The 16871-nt window shown below is 36.6% G+C and overlaps 2 protein-coding genes and 1 long non-coding RNA gene across 5 annotated transcripts; 2 read left to right on the forward strand and 1 right to left on the reverse strand.

Annotated features, from left to right (window-relative positions):
- The first annotated feature begins 5089 nt into the window (after positions 1 to 5089).
- Positions 5090 to 9959, forward strand: LOC140032836 (nicotinamide adenine dinucleotide transporter 1, chloroplastic-like). Of its 2 annotated transcripts, XM_072073624.1 has the most exons (9): positions 5092 to 5518; positions 5675 to 5770; positions 6676 to 6782; positions 7459 to 7507; positions 7677 to 7789; positions 8597 to 8691; positions 8933 to 9021; positions 9121 to 9215; positions 9338 to 9959. In XM_072073624.1, the coding sequence occupies exons 1-9, from the start codon at positions 5437 to 5439 to the stop codon at positions 9725 to 9727; spliced, it is 1116 nt and encodes a 371-aa protein (XP_071929725.1). In that variant the 5' UTR covers positions 5092 to 5436; the 3' UTR covers positions 9728 to 9959. The 2 variants fall into 2 exon arrangements, with proteins under 2 accessions (XP_071929726.1, XP_071929725.1); XM_072073625.1 differs by lacking the exon at positions 5675 to 5770 and having other exon boundaries at positions 5090 to 5518.
- A 952-nt stretch (positions 9960 to 10911) lies between these two features.
- On the reverse strand, positions 10912 to 14587 carry LOC140032833 (LEAF RUST 10 DISEASE-RESISTANCE LOCUS RECEPTOR-LIKE PROTEIN KINASE-like 1.1). Of its 2 annotated transcripts, XM_072073614.1 has the most exons (5): positions 13561 to 13690; positions 12924 to 13457; positions 12724 to 12756; positions 12294 to 12545; positions 10912 to 12148 (listed from the first exon to the last, which is right to left on the reverse strand). In XM_072073614.1, the coding sequence occupies exons 2-5, from the start codon at positions 13429 to 13431 to the stop codon at positions 11178 to 11180; spliced, it is 1764 nt and encodes a 587-aa protein (XP_071929715.1). In that variant the 5' UTR covers positions 13432 to 13457; positions 13561 to 13690; the 3' UTR covers positions 10912 to 11177. The 2 variants fall into 2 exon arrangements, with proteins under 2 accessions (XP_071929715.1, XP_071929714.1); XM_072073613.1 differs by having other exon boundaries at positions 12924 to 14587.
- Positions 14588 to 14672: 85 nt separating this feature from the next.
- LOC113718893 (uncharacterized) lies at positions 14673 to 16580 on the forward strand. The gene is made up of 2 exons (XR_003454666.2): positions 14673 to 15190; positions 15268 to 16580. It is a non-coding gene; the product is annotated as an uncharacterized lncRNA (long non-coding RNA).
- Positions 16581 to 16871: the final 291 nt, after the last annotated feature.

A 16871-nucleotide genomic window follows, 5' to 3' on the forward strand; every position in this document is an offset into this window, starting at 1 on the left:
CACTGAAAAAAAAGGCTATGCTAAGTAGTGAAGTTTATATAAATAATTAGTTTCAATACTAGTCTATTAATTCAAAAAAGGATAGGGATGGCACTCGAAAGCTGGCTATGCTTTACAAAAAAGACACTAAATACAAAGTAAATCAAAGAATTATTTCAGTAAATTCATTAACCTTTTGCTGTTTAGCATCTGTGGAAAACATGTTTAAGGAAATAAAATATTTTTGTGAATCAATTTAATTTATCTAGTTCCCTATTTTTCTACTCCATGCATATACCATATGCCCTTTTTTTTTTTTTGGGGAAAGCAAAATACCACGTTGCCTTATTAACTTTGAATTGCTGACTTGACTAATAGGAAGTGACTTTGGAAAAGTTTACAGTCTACTCCATGAAAAAAATACCATATGCCTTATTAGCAACTACTGAATTGCTGGCTTGACTAATAACAGAAAAAAAGTTCATTGACATGGACTGAGGACCAAATAGTTGAAGATTGAACATAAGAAAGAATTCTCCATATCTTCATCTTGAACTCGTCAGATTCTTTTCCGGTTCAGTTTGGAACTCTTCCGAAGACCCCAAAAAGTACGTAAATAATAACTATCAGTTCATCCCAATAATTTTAAAGAACGTCAAGAAACGAAAGGAGTACTAAAAATCGGCAAAATAATACAAACACGACAAGATTTCTAAGTAGAAAAAAAATTCAAACACCTTCATAATAATACCATATATTTACCTTCCATCTTTTTATTTAGTGCAACCGGAAGAACTCGAATTCGAGATTTCTTGCTTACACTCCCTTCCCCTCGTACCACCCAACCCAACCCCCCCCTTCATAATAATACCATAAATGTGGAGCTTGTTAATTTTTCAATTACTCTAAGTTAAGAGGTAGAACCTCTCTACCACGTACTTTTTTGAAAATTTTTAATAAACGGGTCGGGGTTTATACTTAATTCCCGTCATTTCTCGGTTGTGTCCTTAAAAAAAATGACTAAATTCTTGTACAAGTTTGATCAAAGTGACAATGTCCCTGCATTCAAGAAGACCGCAAACTCCATGATCATCAACTTGCCACGCAGGCAATTTATTTGCCCACTCTCATTTTGTATTTTCGAAATGATTTCATATGGATTTGGAGATTATCCTACACAATTAAAACTGTAATTTCCCTATTGGATGTTCGCAAAATTCCTATTTCATCAGGGAACAGAAGTATATTAACTGCAACTTACTAATTGTGTTTTAAGTACAACCAGGCGCCAGCTTAAGGAGAATTTTGAGTATTATTTAAAATATTATTTGAAATAATTACTGTATTACTGTTTATGATGTGATGCATGTGAGATAAAAAAATAATTAAAATATAAAAAAATAAATTAAAAAATATATTTATGATGCAAGCGATTGCCCTGCTTTAAACTATGCTTTCTAAAAATGTACTAGTATTACAGTTCAAAACTTACTAAAAACTTTAGCAAATACTAAAAACATAGCCGGTATGAGTAAGATTGCTAAATACGTGTGGAAGTGGAAGTCACCGACTCACCTACAGGGAAAAGTGACCGCTCTGCTGAGTCTGTGTCTATGTTCTATCCAAATCAATGGACCATTTCTTTTTTTAATGGAAAAGTTTAAGTGATTAAAATGTAAAAACTAAGCAAAGAAAGAAATTGAGAGGAGGGATGGGACCTTTTAGGAGATAAAACAAAAAAAAAAAAGGCTGACACGTGCGGAAAGATCATCTGCACTTTGCATGTGTTTCTGTGAAAAGCCTAATTATAGGCTTACCAGAAAACGCAGTTACCACGTTTGGATTTCACTGTCCTGCTTGCGAAAAAACAGCTGCAAGGAATGGTGAGCTGCATATTTGGTGGAAATTATTTTCTTTTTTTTTTTTTTTTTAAAAAGGTGTCCCAAAAGTGGTGGCGGTGCCGCTGCAGCTTGTGGCGGTGATCGGTGGTCCCAAAAGTGGTAGTGGTGGAGGTGGTGGCAGTCCTTTTGTAGTCTCTCTAAAATTTTATTTTATTTTAATTCTTTTTTTGGTTTACTGCTGGAAACAAGTAAACCCAAGTAATCTTCACTTTCAGTGAGCAACATCTCCTTCCGAATTGATTTTGCAATGATAATAACAGAATTTGGAATTTCATCTCAAAATTAATTAGCAATAAACGGAGTATTAATGTGAAAAAAATCTTGAAAAAAAATTCTTGAAAATTGGATGTGAGACATACCACATAGTATTAATTCGATGCGAGACATAATGTAAAAAAATTCTTGAAAATTGGATGTGAGACATTTTATTTTATTTTTTTAACCAATAAGATATTAATACTGTCTTAGCTAAAATTCTTGTTCCTTTAGTAGATAGAGATAGAGGTGTTCTTTATTACAATTTGCGCATACATTTTGAACGGGACTCTAGCCCGTTCGGATTGCTATTTTTAGGAATTTTTATAGAAAAATATATTATAACGATTTAATGTACGTGAGATAAAATGATAATTAAAAAATATATTCATAAAAAATATAAAAAATTTTCTGCAAAAAATCACAATGCGGCACAAGATATTCGAGCCCTCGAGCGGCCAAAAGAAGGAAAAGCATTGTGCAGACTTTAATGGAGTTAGCTTCTAGTTCTAGTCCTCACCCAAAGGCCACATGGAGACAGAATTAAATAGGGCCGTGAGATGAGGCGGGATGCAACGCAACATCACTCAACGATTTTAATTGCTATAAACCTGTAGGCAACTGTATATGTACGCAAGAAATAATTGCCAGTCGTTTTCATGAGAGATGTATATTCAATTCTTGGCCTCCCAAAATCACAAATTTTGCTCCAGTTGATATCTTCTCTTCTGTTACTAATAAAGGAGAATGAATGCATATTAAAGGAGGATAGTCTCAACTCTCAACAATTATTGAAAAAAATTATCTCTTTGGCTGCATTGAAGGATTTGACGAATGATTTGAAATCTTCACAAATTTCTCGAGTTGTTTAGATTACTCAAGAAATATTTAGATTTACCTAATTTTCAGAATTATTTAGATAATTGAAAAATTGCAAACTCAAATGCTTTTTTTTTAAAGTAATCCATGTAACTAGAGCGATATGATCTGCGTGAATTTCAAATATTTCATCAAATTTCTCAATGCAAATGAAGCCAAAAACAATCAACATCGCACTAGCTGTTGAGGGATGGTACTTGTTAGAATGTGCACTAATTCGCCGCATTAATTCACGCCTTGTACAACAAATTTAAAGCATCAAATTCCTGGTTTTGGTAACTCTTAAACATCGATTGATGGTTACCGTTTCCTACCTTGCAATTTTCTTTAGCTGTTTGAGACAGTTATTTTCTTGTTGAATGAATTCGTTTGCTATAGGTTTAGATGTCTAGCTCCTTAAATATGCCCACTTTTCAATGGCTGAATTCAATTCAATAGATACTAGTTGCAAATAAAGCAGCCAAAATTCTCCTTAAGCTGGCGCCTGGTTGTACTTAAAACACAATTAGTAAGTTGCAGTTAATATACTTCTGTTCCCTGATGAAATAGGAATTTTGCGAACATCCAATAGGGAAATTACAGTTTTAATTGTGTAGGATAATCTCCAAATCCATATGAAATCATTTCGAAAATACAAAATGAGAGTGGGCAAATAAATTGCCTGCGTGGCAAGTTGATGATCATGGAGTTTGCGGTCTTCTTGAATGCAGGGACATTGTCACTTTGATCAAACTTGTACAAGAATTTAGTCATTTTTTTTAAGGACACAACCGAGAAATGACGGGAATTAAGTATAAACCCCGACCCGTTTATTAAAAATTTTCAAAAAAGTACGTGGTAGAGAGGTTCTACCTCTTAACTTAGAGTAATTGAAAAATTAACAAGCTCCACATTTATGGTATTATTATGAAGGGGGGGGTTGGGTTGGGTGGTACGAGGGGAAGGGAGTGTAAGCAAGAAATCTCGAATTCGAGTTCTTCCGGTTGCACTAAATAAAAAGATGGAAGGTAAATATATGGTATTATTATGAAGGTGTTTGAATTTTTTTTCTACTTAGAAATCTTGTCGTGTTTGTATTATTTTGCCGATTTTTAGTACTCCTTTCGTTTCTTGACGTTCTTTAAAATTATTGGGATGAACTGATAGTTATTATTTACGTACTTTTTGGGGTCTTCGGAAGAGTTCCAAACTGAACCGGAAAAGAATCTGACGAGTTCAAGATGAAGATATGGAGAATTCTTTCTTATGTTCAATCTTCAACTATTTGGTCCTCAGTCCATGTCAATGAACTTTTTTTCTGTTATTAGTCAAGCCAGCAATTCAGTAGTTGCTAATAAGGCATATGGTATTTTTTTCATGGAGTAGACTGTAAACTTTTCCAAAGTCACTTCCTATTAGTCAAGTCAGCAATTCAAAGTTAATAAGGCAACGTGGTATTTTGCTTTCCCCAAAAAAAAAAAAAGGGCATATGGTATATGCATGGAGTAGAAAAATAGGGAACTAGATAAATTAAATTGATTCACAAAAATATTTTATTTCCTTAAACATGTTTTCCACAGATGCTAAACAGCAAAAGGTTAATGAATTTACTGAAATAATTCTTTGATTTACTTTGTATTTAGTGTCTTTTTTGTAAAGCATAGCCAGCTTTCGAGTGCCATCCCTATCCTTTTTTGAATTAATAGACTAGTATTGAAACTAATTATTTATATAAACTTCACTACTTAGCATAGCCTTTTTTTTCAGTGTTGTTCCAAATTTTCCTACTTCCCTCCCAAAAAAAATTTGATAGTCTATTATTTGTAAAAAAAAAAATATTTTTATCTTATATATATTATATCACAAAAAGCACTGTAATATTATTCTAGAAAAAATTCGAATAATTCCCCCACGTACATCCAAAAACAAAATACACCAACTGTCATAGGCTAACGGAAGTTTCTTGCAAAAATGATATAGAATGGATAAAAATTTTCGATAAGCATAATCTTGATAAAATTAGTAAATGAACCAAAAGGGCAAAAAAAAAAAAAAAAATCCTGCTTTATCTAATTTTTCAAGAAAATTCTCTCCCTTTTTATTTCTGTCCTTTATCGAAAGGCGTGCCCGACTCGACACGGTCAGCCTAACTTTGTGTAGGGCTGCTCCAAAAGCACAATTCTTCTTCATTCTTTCATTCTTTTCTTCGTTCTACCTTTTTATCCCGAGTGTCAAACACGTCCTAAGGACTTCAGATCAACGCAACAGCCCCCTTTCCCAATTTAAAAAATAAAAAATATATATATGATTAAAAATAGCAGTATATGAGTATAAATAGATATACTCTGTAGTAGTATCAATAATTTTGCCTGTAACTTATGTAATTCTATAAAAATTGGGATCAAATTAGAAAGTTTAGATTTTTAAAAAGGCATCGATCAGGATGTCCAGCGCCGCCGGCGGCGGCGGCTACTGTCGGAGCTATAGAGAGATCATATGGGACGCCGGCGCCGGTGCCGCTGCAGGTAACCACTCAGCTCAATTTTGCCTCGCCTTTATTTCACATTCCTAATTTTTACTATTTTGTTTGGTTTGAGCTGAAATGTAGTTGAATTGGGATTCTTTTCCCTGTGTAAATTATTTAATTTGATCAGAAAAATTGTTCTGTTATTGTGTTATAGGTGCAATAGCTGCCACATTTGTATGTCCATTGGATGTAATTAAAACAAGATTGCAAGTTTATGGATTGCCTGAAATGGCTCGTTCTGGTCATAGAGGTGTGTATTGTACTTTTGATTATTGAATGATTTAAACATTTCCGTTTCTTATTTTGTTATTTTTTCGGGTGATCTATCATGCTTATCTCTATGCAAAGTTAAACAAGCAATGTCTTGAAAATGGGAATTTTTGGCCAGAACAAATAGGCTTGTGGACATGGATCATCGCTGGATTTCGTTGCAATGTTAATCTGCATATATTTTAAATGTGGATTCTTTGTTACATTTTTCTGTATTTGAGCTCATTGGGTGCCTACTAAACTTGTTATTTGCAACCAAGCGTGCGAATGTGGCACTAAAGCACATCTTTTAAAGTAAATATTAGTTAAGATGGTTTTATCATATATTCCGCCTACAAGCTGCTCATGTTCTGCGTTGAGTGATTCTTGGTGGACTAAAGTCCTTTTTTGGCCTATAAAACGCTGAAAAAAGCATTTGATTACTGAACTACTAAAAACAATTGGGAAATATTCTGGATCTGGTACAATTCCAGTGTTCCTATGATTATTGTGATCAGAAGAAAGCAAGAACTTTAAGTAAGTGTAGTAGCTATATTAGTAGCATTTCTAAGGTTAGACAACTTGTGCATGATTCTTATTCGCAGCGTATGAGCTGTTTAGATGAGTGTGACTAGTGATGTCAGTCTAGCATAATTAGCTCGACTTGCACAATATAAATCTCGTAGCCATAATTGGTTTCAGCGAACTATCTGCATACAGGTTCCCAAGATTAGTAATCTTAAATGCCTCCTATTAGTAATCTTAAGTGCCTCTAATAGGAGTAGCACCTCCAATTTAGATGATTTCTGTATAATTTCTTTTCCTTCTTATTCTTTTTCTTCATTTTTGGGCAAAATAAATATTTTGCTATGCAATTTATGCTTTTTATCTTTTGGCAACTTTCAGGCAGTGTCATTATTACAAGCCTACAAAATATAGTACGAAATGAAGGTTTCCGGGGATTGTATCGGGGCCTTTCACCCACATTAGCCGCATTACTTCCAAATTGGGCAGTGAGTATCATTTTATTGAGTATTTTCAATTATAACATCTGAAACTTTTATGCAATATGGAATATGAGAATATAGTCAGATTGGTCTGTCATTTCCCTTGTGGGTTGCATATATTGGTTGCTCTAAATATTTGAGTCTTGGGATATTGGTCAGATACACTCTATGAAACTTCTATATGTGATAGAATCAGCCAAAATATGGTTTTGTTGGACTGTGTGGCTATTTGCTGCTAACACCCCCGCCACTACCCCTACCCCCCTGCGGGAGGGCGAGAAAAAAAAATCCTTTTCTTCTTTTCGTGCCCCCAGCAAAATTTATGCTTCTACGTCTATATATCCAACTTTTGTTCCTTTCTTAGTAGGTAAGATTACTTAATTTCAGACCCATGTGACTATTATCTGATAAAGACAAAACACTATAGATTGTAACCAGAATATATGCTCACACCCTAATTCTTAAACACAATTTTCTGAATGCTTTAGGCATAATTATAGGCTAAAGTAGCATCTATCCTTTCTGCATCATAGTTTTTCCACCTAATAGCAAGTGGGAAGTAATTTCTTTTCTTATCAAAAGTATGCAGGTATCTTCTGCTCATTTTAATTGGCATTAGAACATATTGCTGTCCTTTTCCTTCATATGTCCTCTAATGACACAAGCTCATGTGAATGTGCAGGTATACTTCTCTGTTTACGGACATCTCAAAAGCCTGTTGCATTCACATGGTTAGTTCTTCTATGTTACCGCTTTGCTCTCTCATGCTTGGAGTTTTGTATAGATGTTTATAACTTTATAGATTTTTGCCTGCCTTGATGCATAGTGGTTATCAGACCATTAAATCTTTGCTACTCACTAGGAATTACATTCTTACAATGTCCTATGGTGGACATGCAGTGGATAGCAGTGGTCAGTCAACAATTGCTGCAAATGTGATTGCTGCTTCTGGTGCTGGGGCTGCAACAGCTGTTGCAGCAAATCCCTTGTGGGTTGTTAAGACCCGACTCCAGGTATGTTGATGTTGTTTATGCTCAGTCATAATGTAGAAATTCAACTTTGCTGGTTAGATTCTTTTGAAAGATTCTCTATTCATATATCAAACCGAGGCATTTCTTTTTGAGCAATTTGATGTAGCATGAAAGCTACATTCCTGTCCTACTTCAAGGTATCTAGCCAATATTTAAGATGCATAAATTTGTTTAGCTATTCCTCTTGATAAGTGTATTTGTTAAGAGAGCTGATGGATTACAAAAGGTCAGCATGGAACAAATTCTGCAATTTATTTCCGTTTGCAGTGTAGTATTTTTGAAAGTGCAAACAAAAGAGTGTGTACGCATTGTGAAATCCAATTAGCTGAGCCTTCTGTGATCCCTAAAAGAGTGTAATTCTCATGAAGATGATTGGAGCATTTCATTCACTTACCAGATTTAAGTCGGGCCCGCAACTTTGTTATGTCAAGTTACCTACGGGATGTTTAACTGGTCGTGGCCTGGACAACTTGTTACTTGCACAATGTTTAAATGTAATGCTTGTTTCCCTGTATTCTGAATACATACATATTCAAGTTCAAGATTTCTTCATGCTGGCCATCATTATGACAAAGGGACAGTTTATTCAAGCCTGAAATTATTATCGAACCTATAGGTCATGGCCATGTGTCTAACAGTTAGTAGCCTTTTATCTGTTCACTGAGGGATATTTTCGTTATTATTTTGGCATTACCTGAGATACCTTTATTCTTATTGAACAGTTTTCCTTAGTCTAGGTTTCTTTTCTGTACATTTCTAATCTTGAAACCTTTTCTTTTCTTTTTGTAGACACAGAGAATGAGGCAGGGTGTGGTTCCTTACCATGGCATATTATCTGCTTTGAGACGAATAGCACATGAAGAAGGAATTCGAGGATGGTACAGGTCAGTGCAACTTGATCTACTCAAATCCAAATGAACAAATCTTGCTCCATTAATTCCACCAAGTTCTTTACTTAGTGCAAAGAACTTCTGAGACTCCATTGGACTGTTTAATCATTATCCTACGTGCTCGAGTGAATTATGCATTAGACAAATTGTCTTTTGACAATTATTGGATGCATAGCATATATCTCCACTCAAGAATCATTCTGTTTTCCAATTCCTTTTTCTCTGGTGGATACAGTGGCCTTCTTCCATCTTTAGCTGGGATAAGTCACGTGGCAATCCAATTTCCGGCATATGAACATTTGAAGGCCTACTTGGCAAAAAGGAGTGAGATCTTTTAACTCTTTTAAATGATTTTTTGGATTAAGAATTTGTTTCTCACGTAATGTCTAATTCTCTGTGGTCATATTGGTTTTGGCTTTTCAGATAGCAAAAAAATCAATGAGCTGAGACCTGGGGAGGTTGCAATTGCCTCTTCAATGTCTAAAGTTGTTGCCTCTTTAATGACTTACCCACATGAGGTAGGACTTGGTGTTTTTGTAAATACATCACAAATCACTTTGCAGCAAAAATGCCTTTTTCTCACTTGGCTACAATCTCATTGTTGATACCCATCAGAATGTCTGATTGTTGTGTACACCAGGTTGTGCGTTCCAGGCTGCAAGAGCAAGGCCGACTAAGGAACCCTGAGATCCATTATGCAGGTGTTATAGATTGCATTAAGAAGATTTTCCTTAGAGAGGGTCTTCCTGGGTTTTACCGTGGCTGTGCAACTAATCTTTTGAGAACAACTCCATCTGCGGTTATTACTTTTACATCTTATGAAATGATACATAGATTTTTGCAGAGTGCTATTCCTCCAGCAGAGAGGCGTTCAAAAGCACAACCTAAACCTGATAGCAATATTGATTCCCAGAATAGTACTGCAGGAAATGAAGCTAAGAGCAGTGTTTCAGATCAATCTCAAAATACATCTAACCAAAGAACTTTTATTCCTTTGGCAACTCCTGACAAGCTAACAACTAGACAGTGATTATAACCTCTTTAAAACCGAGGTTCCACAAAATTAAGTGGGTTTTTGTTGTTATTTATAGGGAGATCACTACGAGAAGTGATCTCGTTTTTGTACTTCTCAGCTAGTTACCGCAAGAGCTTGTTTGTTGTATTTGTTTGGTGGCTTCGTCTTCTTTCGTGTAAATTTTCCTTTTTGTTGGAGGATTCCAAGTTCCAATACGAAAAAAAATGGATTTATTTTTTCTTGTTCCTGCGGTAGATTCATTTTACTATAAGCTTGGACAATGTTATTCATGATGTTGATGTTTGTTTCTGTGCCAATGCCCCCTCCATCTTAAACCTTTTGCCTACTCCTCGTCCCCAAAAACATAGACAGGAAGAGATATGCAAGAGTATTGAAGCTTCGTTTCCTGGTGGTACGATGGAAAAACTAGACCTACCCAAACTGCCTCCAAGGCAAAGGAAAGAAGATTTTAACTAATTTGCAGTTGCAGAAGATTCAAGAGTCTTGCACTCTGTAACATCTGTTTCTTTTAATTCTGCAACATGTCTCTGCCATTCTATCTCTTTCAATGTCTCCAATGGTTCACGCATTTTACGCCTGACCTCCGTTTTCTACTCAAGCTACAACTGCTGGTTGTGTCCATTGCCAGCTTGAACCCCAGCTTTAGAGTTTTCAGTACACCATTGCATTTTCGGATTCAGGAATTTCAATGTGTCGTTGGGATTTGTATTAATCATGGCCACTGATTTTTCCTATAGTAAATGGGTTGTGGCTAGGTGCCTCTCTATACCCGAAAGCTTAAAAAACCACAATGATATTATCTCCATTGAATTTAGAGGAATTTTAGCCGCTATTGCATCTCTCAACAGGCAGCCGCGAACTTGCCATTAGGCTTGACTTGAGCAGCTAAAAGAGTTTTGTTCGTCTTTCATAGGATGAACATGTTACAGCGCCTTGGCTGTTGCGCATGTTTGCCTTGTGATTAGTAGTATTCCTAGGATAAGTAAGAGCTATGAAATTGGATTGAAAAAAAAAAAAAAAAGCTATGAAATTGAGAAACTGTATATCATCCTCAATATTCGTTCTCACTCTAGTAAAAGCTTGAAGCAAAGACTGCCTAAATCCCACATGGGGCTACCAAGACCTAAGCATTGTTATGGCGCAATTTGCATAGAAAGCTTGATTTCTCCCTTCTCAAATTCCCCAAGAGATCATTTATTTCAGAAAATTCCATGAGATGAAATCAAAGTTCAAAAGACAGCTGCATTTCTTTATGTACATTGGTATGCACTTATAGCTCTTTCACTTTCTCATACATGTTTGGAAAAGAAGGGACGGCGGATCAAATACAAAATGCCGAGAGAGAGAGAGAGAGTGTGTGTGTGTGTTATGATTCGCTCATTTGCAGCACAGAAAATGGGTGTATTGATGTGTACTTAAGTTCTAGGAAAAGTGAGCAAGGATCTCATCTACTAGCACTAGTAGTAGAGGAGCTACTAGCCCATACATCAGCCACGGAATTCGGCGAAGATGGACATTTTACATTCTTCAACAATACAATGTCTTCTGATTCTGGCGAAGCGACTGTTGCTTTTCTAGACTCAACAGCCTTTTCATCAGTCTCATCTGTCTTATCAATTGAAGTATCTTTGCAATTCTTTATCTCCTTCAAGGTCTCCACGACCTCCTCCATTTTCGGCCTCATGTCCTTCTCAAGCTGCAAACACCTGAAAGCTAACTCTGCTACTGAAGTTGTCATCCTCCAAACCTCGGTATCTGATTTGTATTCAAGAGATGGATCAATCAACTCATCAAACGCACATTTCTGAATCCTGTTTATTGCCAAGTTAGCTAGATTGATCTCATGCCTGTGCCTGCTTATGTCGACTGCTGGCATTGATGATATGAGCTCAATGAGGACGACACCAAAGCTATAAACATCACTTTTATCGGTAAGCTGGTAGCATTGATGATACTCTGGATCCACGTACCCAGGAGTCCCCTGTGGAGCAGTTGAGATATGACTGACATCATTTGGGAACAGCCTGGAAAGTCCAAAATCTGCAACTTTGACACAGAAGTTATGATCAAGGAGTATGTTATTAGTCTTCACATCACGGTGAATAATATCTGAATTGTGGAGATAGGCCAACGCATCAGCGGTTTCAATGGCAACATTCATCCTGTGTTGCCAGGTGAGGTGCTTATCCTTGGCTCTATCACCATGGAGATGATCGGCAACTGTGCCATTAGGAATGTACTCATAAACAAGGAGGAGTTCACGACAACGTCTAGAAGTGCAGCCATATAGAGTAACAAGATTCCGGTGCCTCAGACGGGTTAGAATTTGAATTTCATTCATGAATTGCTCCATTCGCTTGAAGTTGTGCTCATAAAGACGCTTAACTGCTACTTCTCTTCCATCGCGAAGCTTGCCTGGATTGCAGAGAACGAAAAATTGGCTACAAAATTAGATGCTATATATCATATAGTTTGTTGACAAATCATCTATATGTTAGGTTGTTGCAACTCAGAATTCATAGTCTTGAGACAGAATTTTTCACAGTTTTGAGTTCCTTACCAAAGTATACAGTTCCAAAACCTCCGTCTCCAAGTTCTTTAGAGGCATCAAAACTATTAGTAGCTTCTTCAAGTTCAGAGTAGGAGAAGACGGGCACTCCAAAGTAAACGCTGCCACCTTCAAGGTCCAGATTTGAGGAGGGTTCTGAAGTGTTTCTTGAGAGGAAGTACGAGGCGAAATTCATCTTGTTCTTGCGGTGCCGAATAAAAAGGAGCGCCAGGACTATAACTATGGATGCACTAATAGGTAAAACTGAAAAACATAAAAAAAAAGCACATTTCAAGATCATGCTACCTCAAATTTGGTTTTGACACTTAATTTGCTGGGGAACAAAATGACGAGAGAAAGATCAATTTCTTGGATAGTTTTGAGGCGTAATTGTACTTCTAAACCACATACAGCATTGTAGTAACAGTGAGTATGTATGTACCTATGGGCAGAATGACTTTCAAGTTCTTCTTTCCTGCATTAAGAGTTAATCAAAGCAAAGGGGGTCAGTTCGGGCACAAGAATAGATGAGGGACTATATACTGCATCCAGAATGATAAACAATCAAGAAAGAAGATTGTAAAATTGCCAACTAAGAAACAAATGCAGGCAGAACAAATCAGTAAAATAGTATTAATATGCCTTTTTTAGGATAGACACAATGCGGAACCCAGCTCTGACTCCATTCAATCCGACACTCGTGTCCTTCAAGTTGACAATTAGAGCAATCTTCAGAGAGATGCCACTCAAGATCGAACTCAGCAGTCAATAACTGAAACAAGTCGGCGTTCTCTGAGTAATCATGCCGGGAGACTACGGGAAGAGTGACATTTTTACAGAGTGATTGAATGTCTCCACCGAGGTTCACTGGTGGAGCGTGATGTTCTGGATTTTGATAGTAAATGATGAAGCCATTATTAGGTTCACCACAATTGTCATATTGTTTGTATCCGCTGAAAGAATCAGCCAGCTTCTGGCTTGTTTCGGGGCTTCTCTTGCATCCGTAGAGCGCAATATTTGGCAGAATCGAATATGAAATGGAAGAATAGTTCGTAAGAGGCATAACACCAAAGTCGAAATATTCGCAAGATTTTACAGCCAAAAGATGCTCAAGCTTGTAGTCGTGAAGCCTGATCACAGAGTTGCGCATATCTAAAGCTTCAACCCATAGATCTTCTGTAAAGTCAAATACAATTGTTGGAGATTGCATCGCCTCACAGTTGAGCTTGAGAAGGCCACAATGAGAAGAATGTGACGAATCGAAGAAAGGGAAGCGTACCCCAGTAAGGTTTCCACAATTAAAACTCTCTGGGCAAGTAGCATCAGTGGATTTGCCATCTTCTTCAGCCGAGAGCGAGAGAGGCAGGACATGAGAAATCAAAAAGAAAGCCAAAAACAATCCAAAACCCATACTCAAACTTCCTATCTATTATCTAGCAACATACCAAAGCGAAACAGAGAACCTAAGGGAAATCAAATCATGAGGACTACTTTAATTTTAATACGCTAAGCTTCAGGTACTCTAAGTAACGACGAGAAGGGAAAAACCAGCTCCATCTTTGTCACGCCAGTTGACTTGGAAATTTTAACGAAGACTTGTGGAAAATTGCTGGTTGGTCCATATGAAAGGCAGGAATTTTCCATCCCAATTTCCACGACGACTTAAACCACAGAAAGACTTGACTCGTTTGACTCTTCAACAAAGAAAGTGCACTTCACGTTTTTGAACCACAGAACTCTAACCTTATGTGGACCTCAGAAATTTGTATAGATGGTTTTAACAACTCTGTTTCAGGTCCTCTTGATTGATCATCGAGAATTGAGTTCTGAGATCAGCTAATTGGATGTGTGATTTCATCTCTACCTAATTTTATATCATTGTTCCGTAATAAGAATCAGTCAAGACACATTCAGAAAAAGTTGCAGCTGTATAGGTGACTTCAAAACCAGGAAGTTTCTTGTTTACATTTTTTGAGTATTTTTTTTTTTTTTGTTTTCCCATACTGGTCCCTGGAGAAGGCATGGAGATTATTTGAAACTGTCCCTTCTCCCTAAAGTTCTCAAGGACTTGACTGATGTAGTGTGGCTTATGGCACCCATCCTTGCCCACCGGGGGCCAAAATCAAAAGCAAAAGAAGAAATAGACACAAAGGTAACAAGAAAAGAATTCCTTGTCAATTTCATGCAAATCTGTCACAAGAATTGATTTTTAGCAGCCAATCATGCACCTAATCTCCACAATCTCTATACCACTAGCTAGATAACATTTCTAGATTGTGGAACGTGGAACACAACCTGCCCCAACAAAATTAAATGGCTATGAAAAAGAAGGAAGAAGTGAAACAGAAAGAAACATTCTTGATCAATAAAATTAGCAGAATCATGATTGCCAAGGCCAGAAAAAAGCAAGTTGCAGCCTAATTATGTACCCTTAACAAGCACAAAATGATGATGTTTCTAATGCCATATAAATGAGCAATAACTTGTTGATGTTAGTAAACCATATGCTTCTTTTTAGCAGGAGTAAGACGACGTGTTTCTAACTCTTCTTAAACCCTAATCCATTGATTTTTCCTACGTTTCTGACTTCTAACTCAAGGAAGAAGGATGGTCTTTCTTTCATTCATTCAAGAATTGGCATTAGAGGGAGCCTCAAATCAACTTTCACGAATTCACATGACTTTCACTGTTTGGGCTCCTAATAAAGATATTTGTGAGGGAAAGGCACTAACTTGGGAGGCAACTATAAAGGAAGCACAACTAGTTAAGACAGATGAAAATTGTTAGAAATTCTATCATCACTGCAATTCCTTTTGTAGGGCTGAGCAGTGCAGAAACAAACCATTTCATTTCCTTCCAACCCAAAATAACCACTTCTTTCACATTCTTTGCAACTATTTCCACTCCATGTAAGTGTAAATCCATTTTCCAACAACTTTACGCAGTCTAAATTCTCTATTGATGAATTATTTGTCCCTCCTTCCAGGTCAACTGGTGCAGCAACATGAGACTGACAAGGCATTACACTAGAGTTGATCTCAATTTTTCCATCTTCTATAACAGCATAAGAGTGGTACGGAGTATCGGAAGCACAAAATGATGGGGTGCTGCCTATATTCAACTCAACAGGAAAGGAGCTGTTTCAATCGTTAAACAAGCAGAGATTGGCAAAATTGTGGCCAAATTTGACTGAAGACCGATCAAAAGCAAAAAGTTCCCGGGGAGCAATACATGCAGCATTCAGAACTTCAGCATTCACCAACCGGATGGATTGGTTTTGGTAGGTGGCACTCAAGAACGTACTCACTTCGAGATGTTAAATAAACAGGTTTGTTTCCTTTTCAGGATAACTCAAACCCTGGATAACCACAACAATCTGGATAATTTTCTTCTATGATCTGGACAGTGTAGCTTATCTGTGGACCATTTTCACAATTTCTAGACTTGCAGGCTTTGTATCTCCTGCCCACTGGTTCAACTGACTCTACCAAGATAATGTGCACCATAATAGACATGACTCTAACACGAAAGACAGTGCTGATTCTTAGCAAGCTGAGCTGAGCCATTACTAGAGTGGAAAGGGTCTGTACCATATGATATCTAAGACGTATATAATAACATCTGAGCTAAATTCAAAATAATTCAAGTCACCTTCAATGGTTAGCATTTTTGGTTTCTTACCAAAGTTTTTACTAACTTTGACATGGTTTTGTTGTCTCATTCTTGCGGCACTATTAAACAAATCTAGCATTTTTATGCCTCAATTGTATTCCTTTACCCTATCAGGGATCAGGGGTGGCTTAAACATGTCACTTGATTTTGAGTCCATTACAAAAAAAAAATCGTGCTCCAGACTTCAGACGTAGAATTATATCTTACTGCAGAAGCAGATAAGCCATTTTCGCAGCCAAAAAAAGAAAAAGAAAATAAAAACAGTAAATACCATTCATATCTTTGATAACAATATGGGATTGGCTAACTGAATGCGATTCATATCTTGATAGGCAGAAATTGTAAGCTATTATGTCCCCTAATGTAAAAGAGAGAATGGTAAAGGATGGAGACTGGGCGAGCGATTGTGTGTGTGTTTGCGTGTGGAATTTATTTTTCCAGGTTGACCTGGTGGAAGCTGGAGTTGACTCCATTTTCTTCCAGATTATGTTGAATAGCATGTTTTGTGAAACTGCTAACAGATTGCAGCAGTTAGTTGTTCACGTTGCTATTTTTAGGCAATAGATAAGTCAAAGTATTTGATATGATTTTGATTCTAGAATCTTATCTCTAGCAGATTTTTTTCCAGATTTTCTCTAATTCTGTTTTGTTTATGTTATATAAAAGCATGGCTTATGACTCAATAAAAATCAGACTTCTGCAATACAAAAGTATTCACTCTTGCTTTACCTTTTTCTGCTCTAATACCCAACAAAGTGGTACCAGAGCTCTCATCTTGAGGGATGATAGGGTGTTAATTGTTAGCAATTTTATTGTTAATTTCCCCTTTTATCCTTGCCAAATATTATTTTAATTATTAATATTTACTTATATTTGGTATTGGACCCAATTTCAGGGATTGAAGAAGAAAATTACCAA

The sequence above is a fragment of the Coffea arabica genome, unplaced genomic scaffold (genome assembly GCF_036785885.1).
Source record: "Coffea arabica cultivar ET-39 unplaced genomic scaffold, Coffea Arabica ET-39 HiFi ptg000200l, whole genome shotgun sequence".
NCBI lineage: Eukaryota > Viridiplantae > Streptophyta > Magnoliopsida > Gentianales > Rubiaceae > Coffea > Coffea arabica.

Excerpts from the sequence above, each read along its gene's own strand:
- LOC140032833 (XM_072073613.1), bottom strand. The coding sequence starts at position 13,692 with ATGGGTTTTGGATTGTTTTTGGCTTTCTTTTTGATTTCTCATGTCCTG. Across the intron at positions 12,757-12,923 it reads TTGTGTCTATCCTAAAAAAG|GAAAGAAGAACTTGAAAGTC; the intron begins GCATATTAATAC and ends CTCTTAATGCAG. Across the intron at positions 12,546-12,723 it reads GAAAGTCATTCTGCCCATAG|TTTTACCTATTAGTGCATCC; the intron begins GTACATACATAC and ends TATGTTTTTCAG.
- LOC140032836 (XM_072073624.1), top strand. The coding sequence starts at position 5,437 with ATGTCCAGCGCCGCCGGCGGCGGCGGCTACTGTCGGAGCTATAGAGAG. Across the intron at positions 7,790-8,596 it reads TTGTTAAGACCCGACTCCAG|ACACAGAGAATGAGGCAGGG; the intron begins GTATGTTGATGT and ends TTCTTTTTGTAG. Across the intron at positions 9,216-9,337 it reads TAATGACTTACCCACATGAG|GTTGTGCGTTCCAGGCTGCA; the intron begins GTAGGACTTGGT and ends TGTGTACACCAG.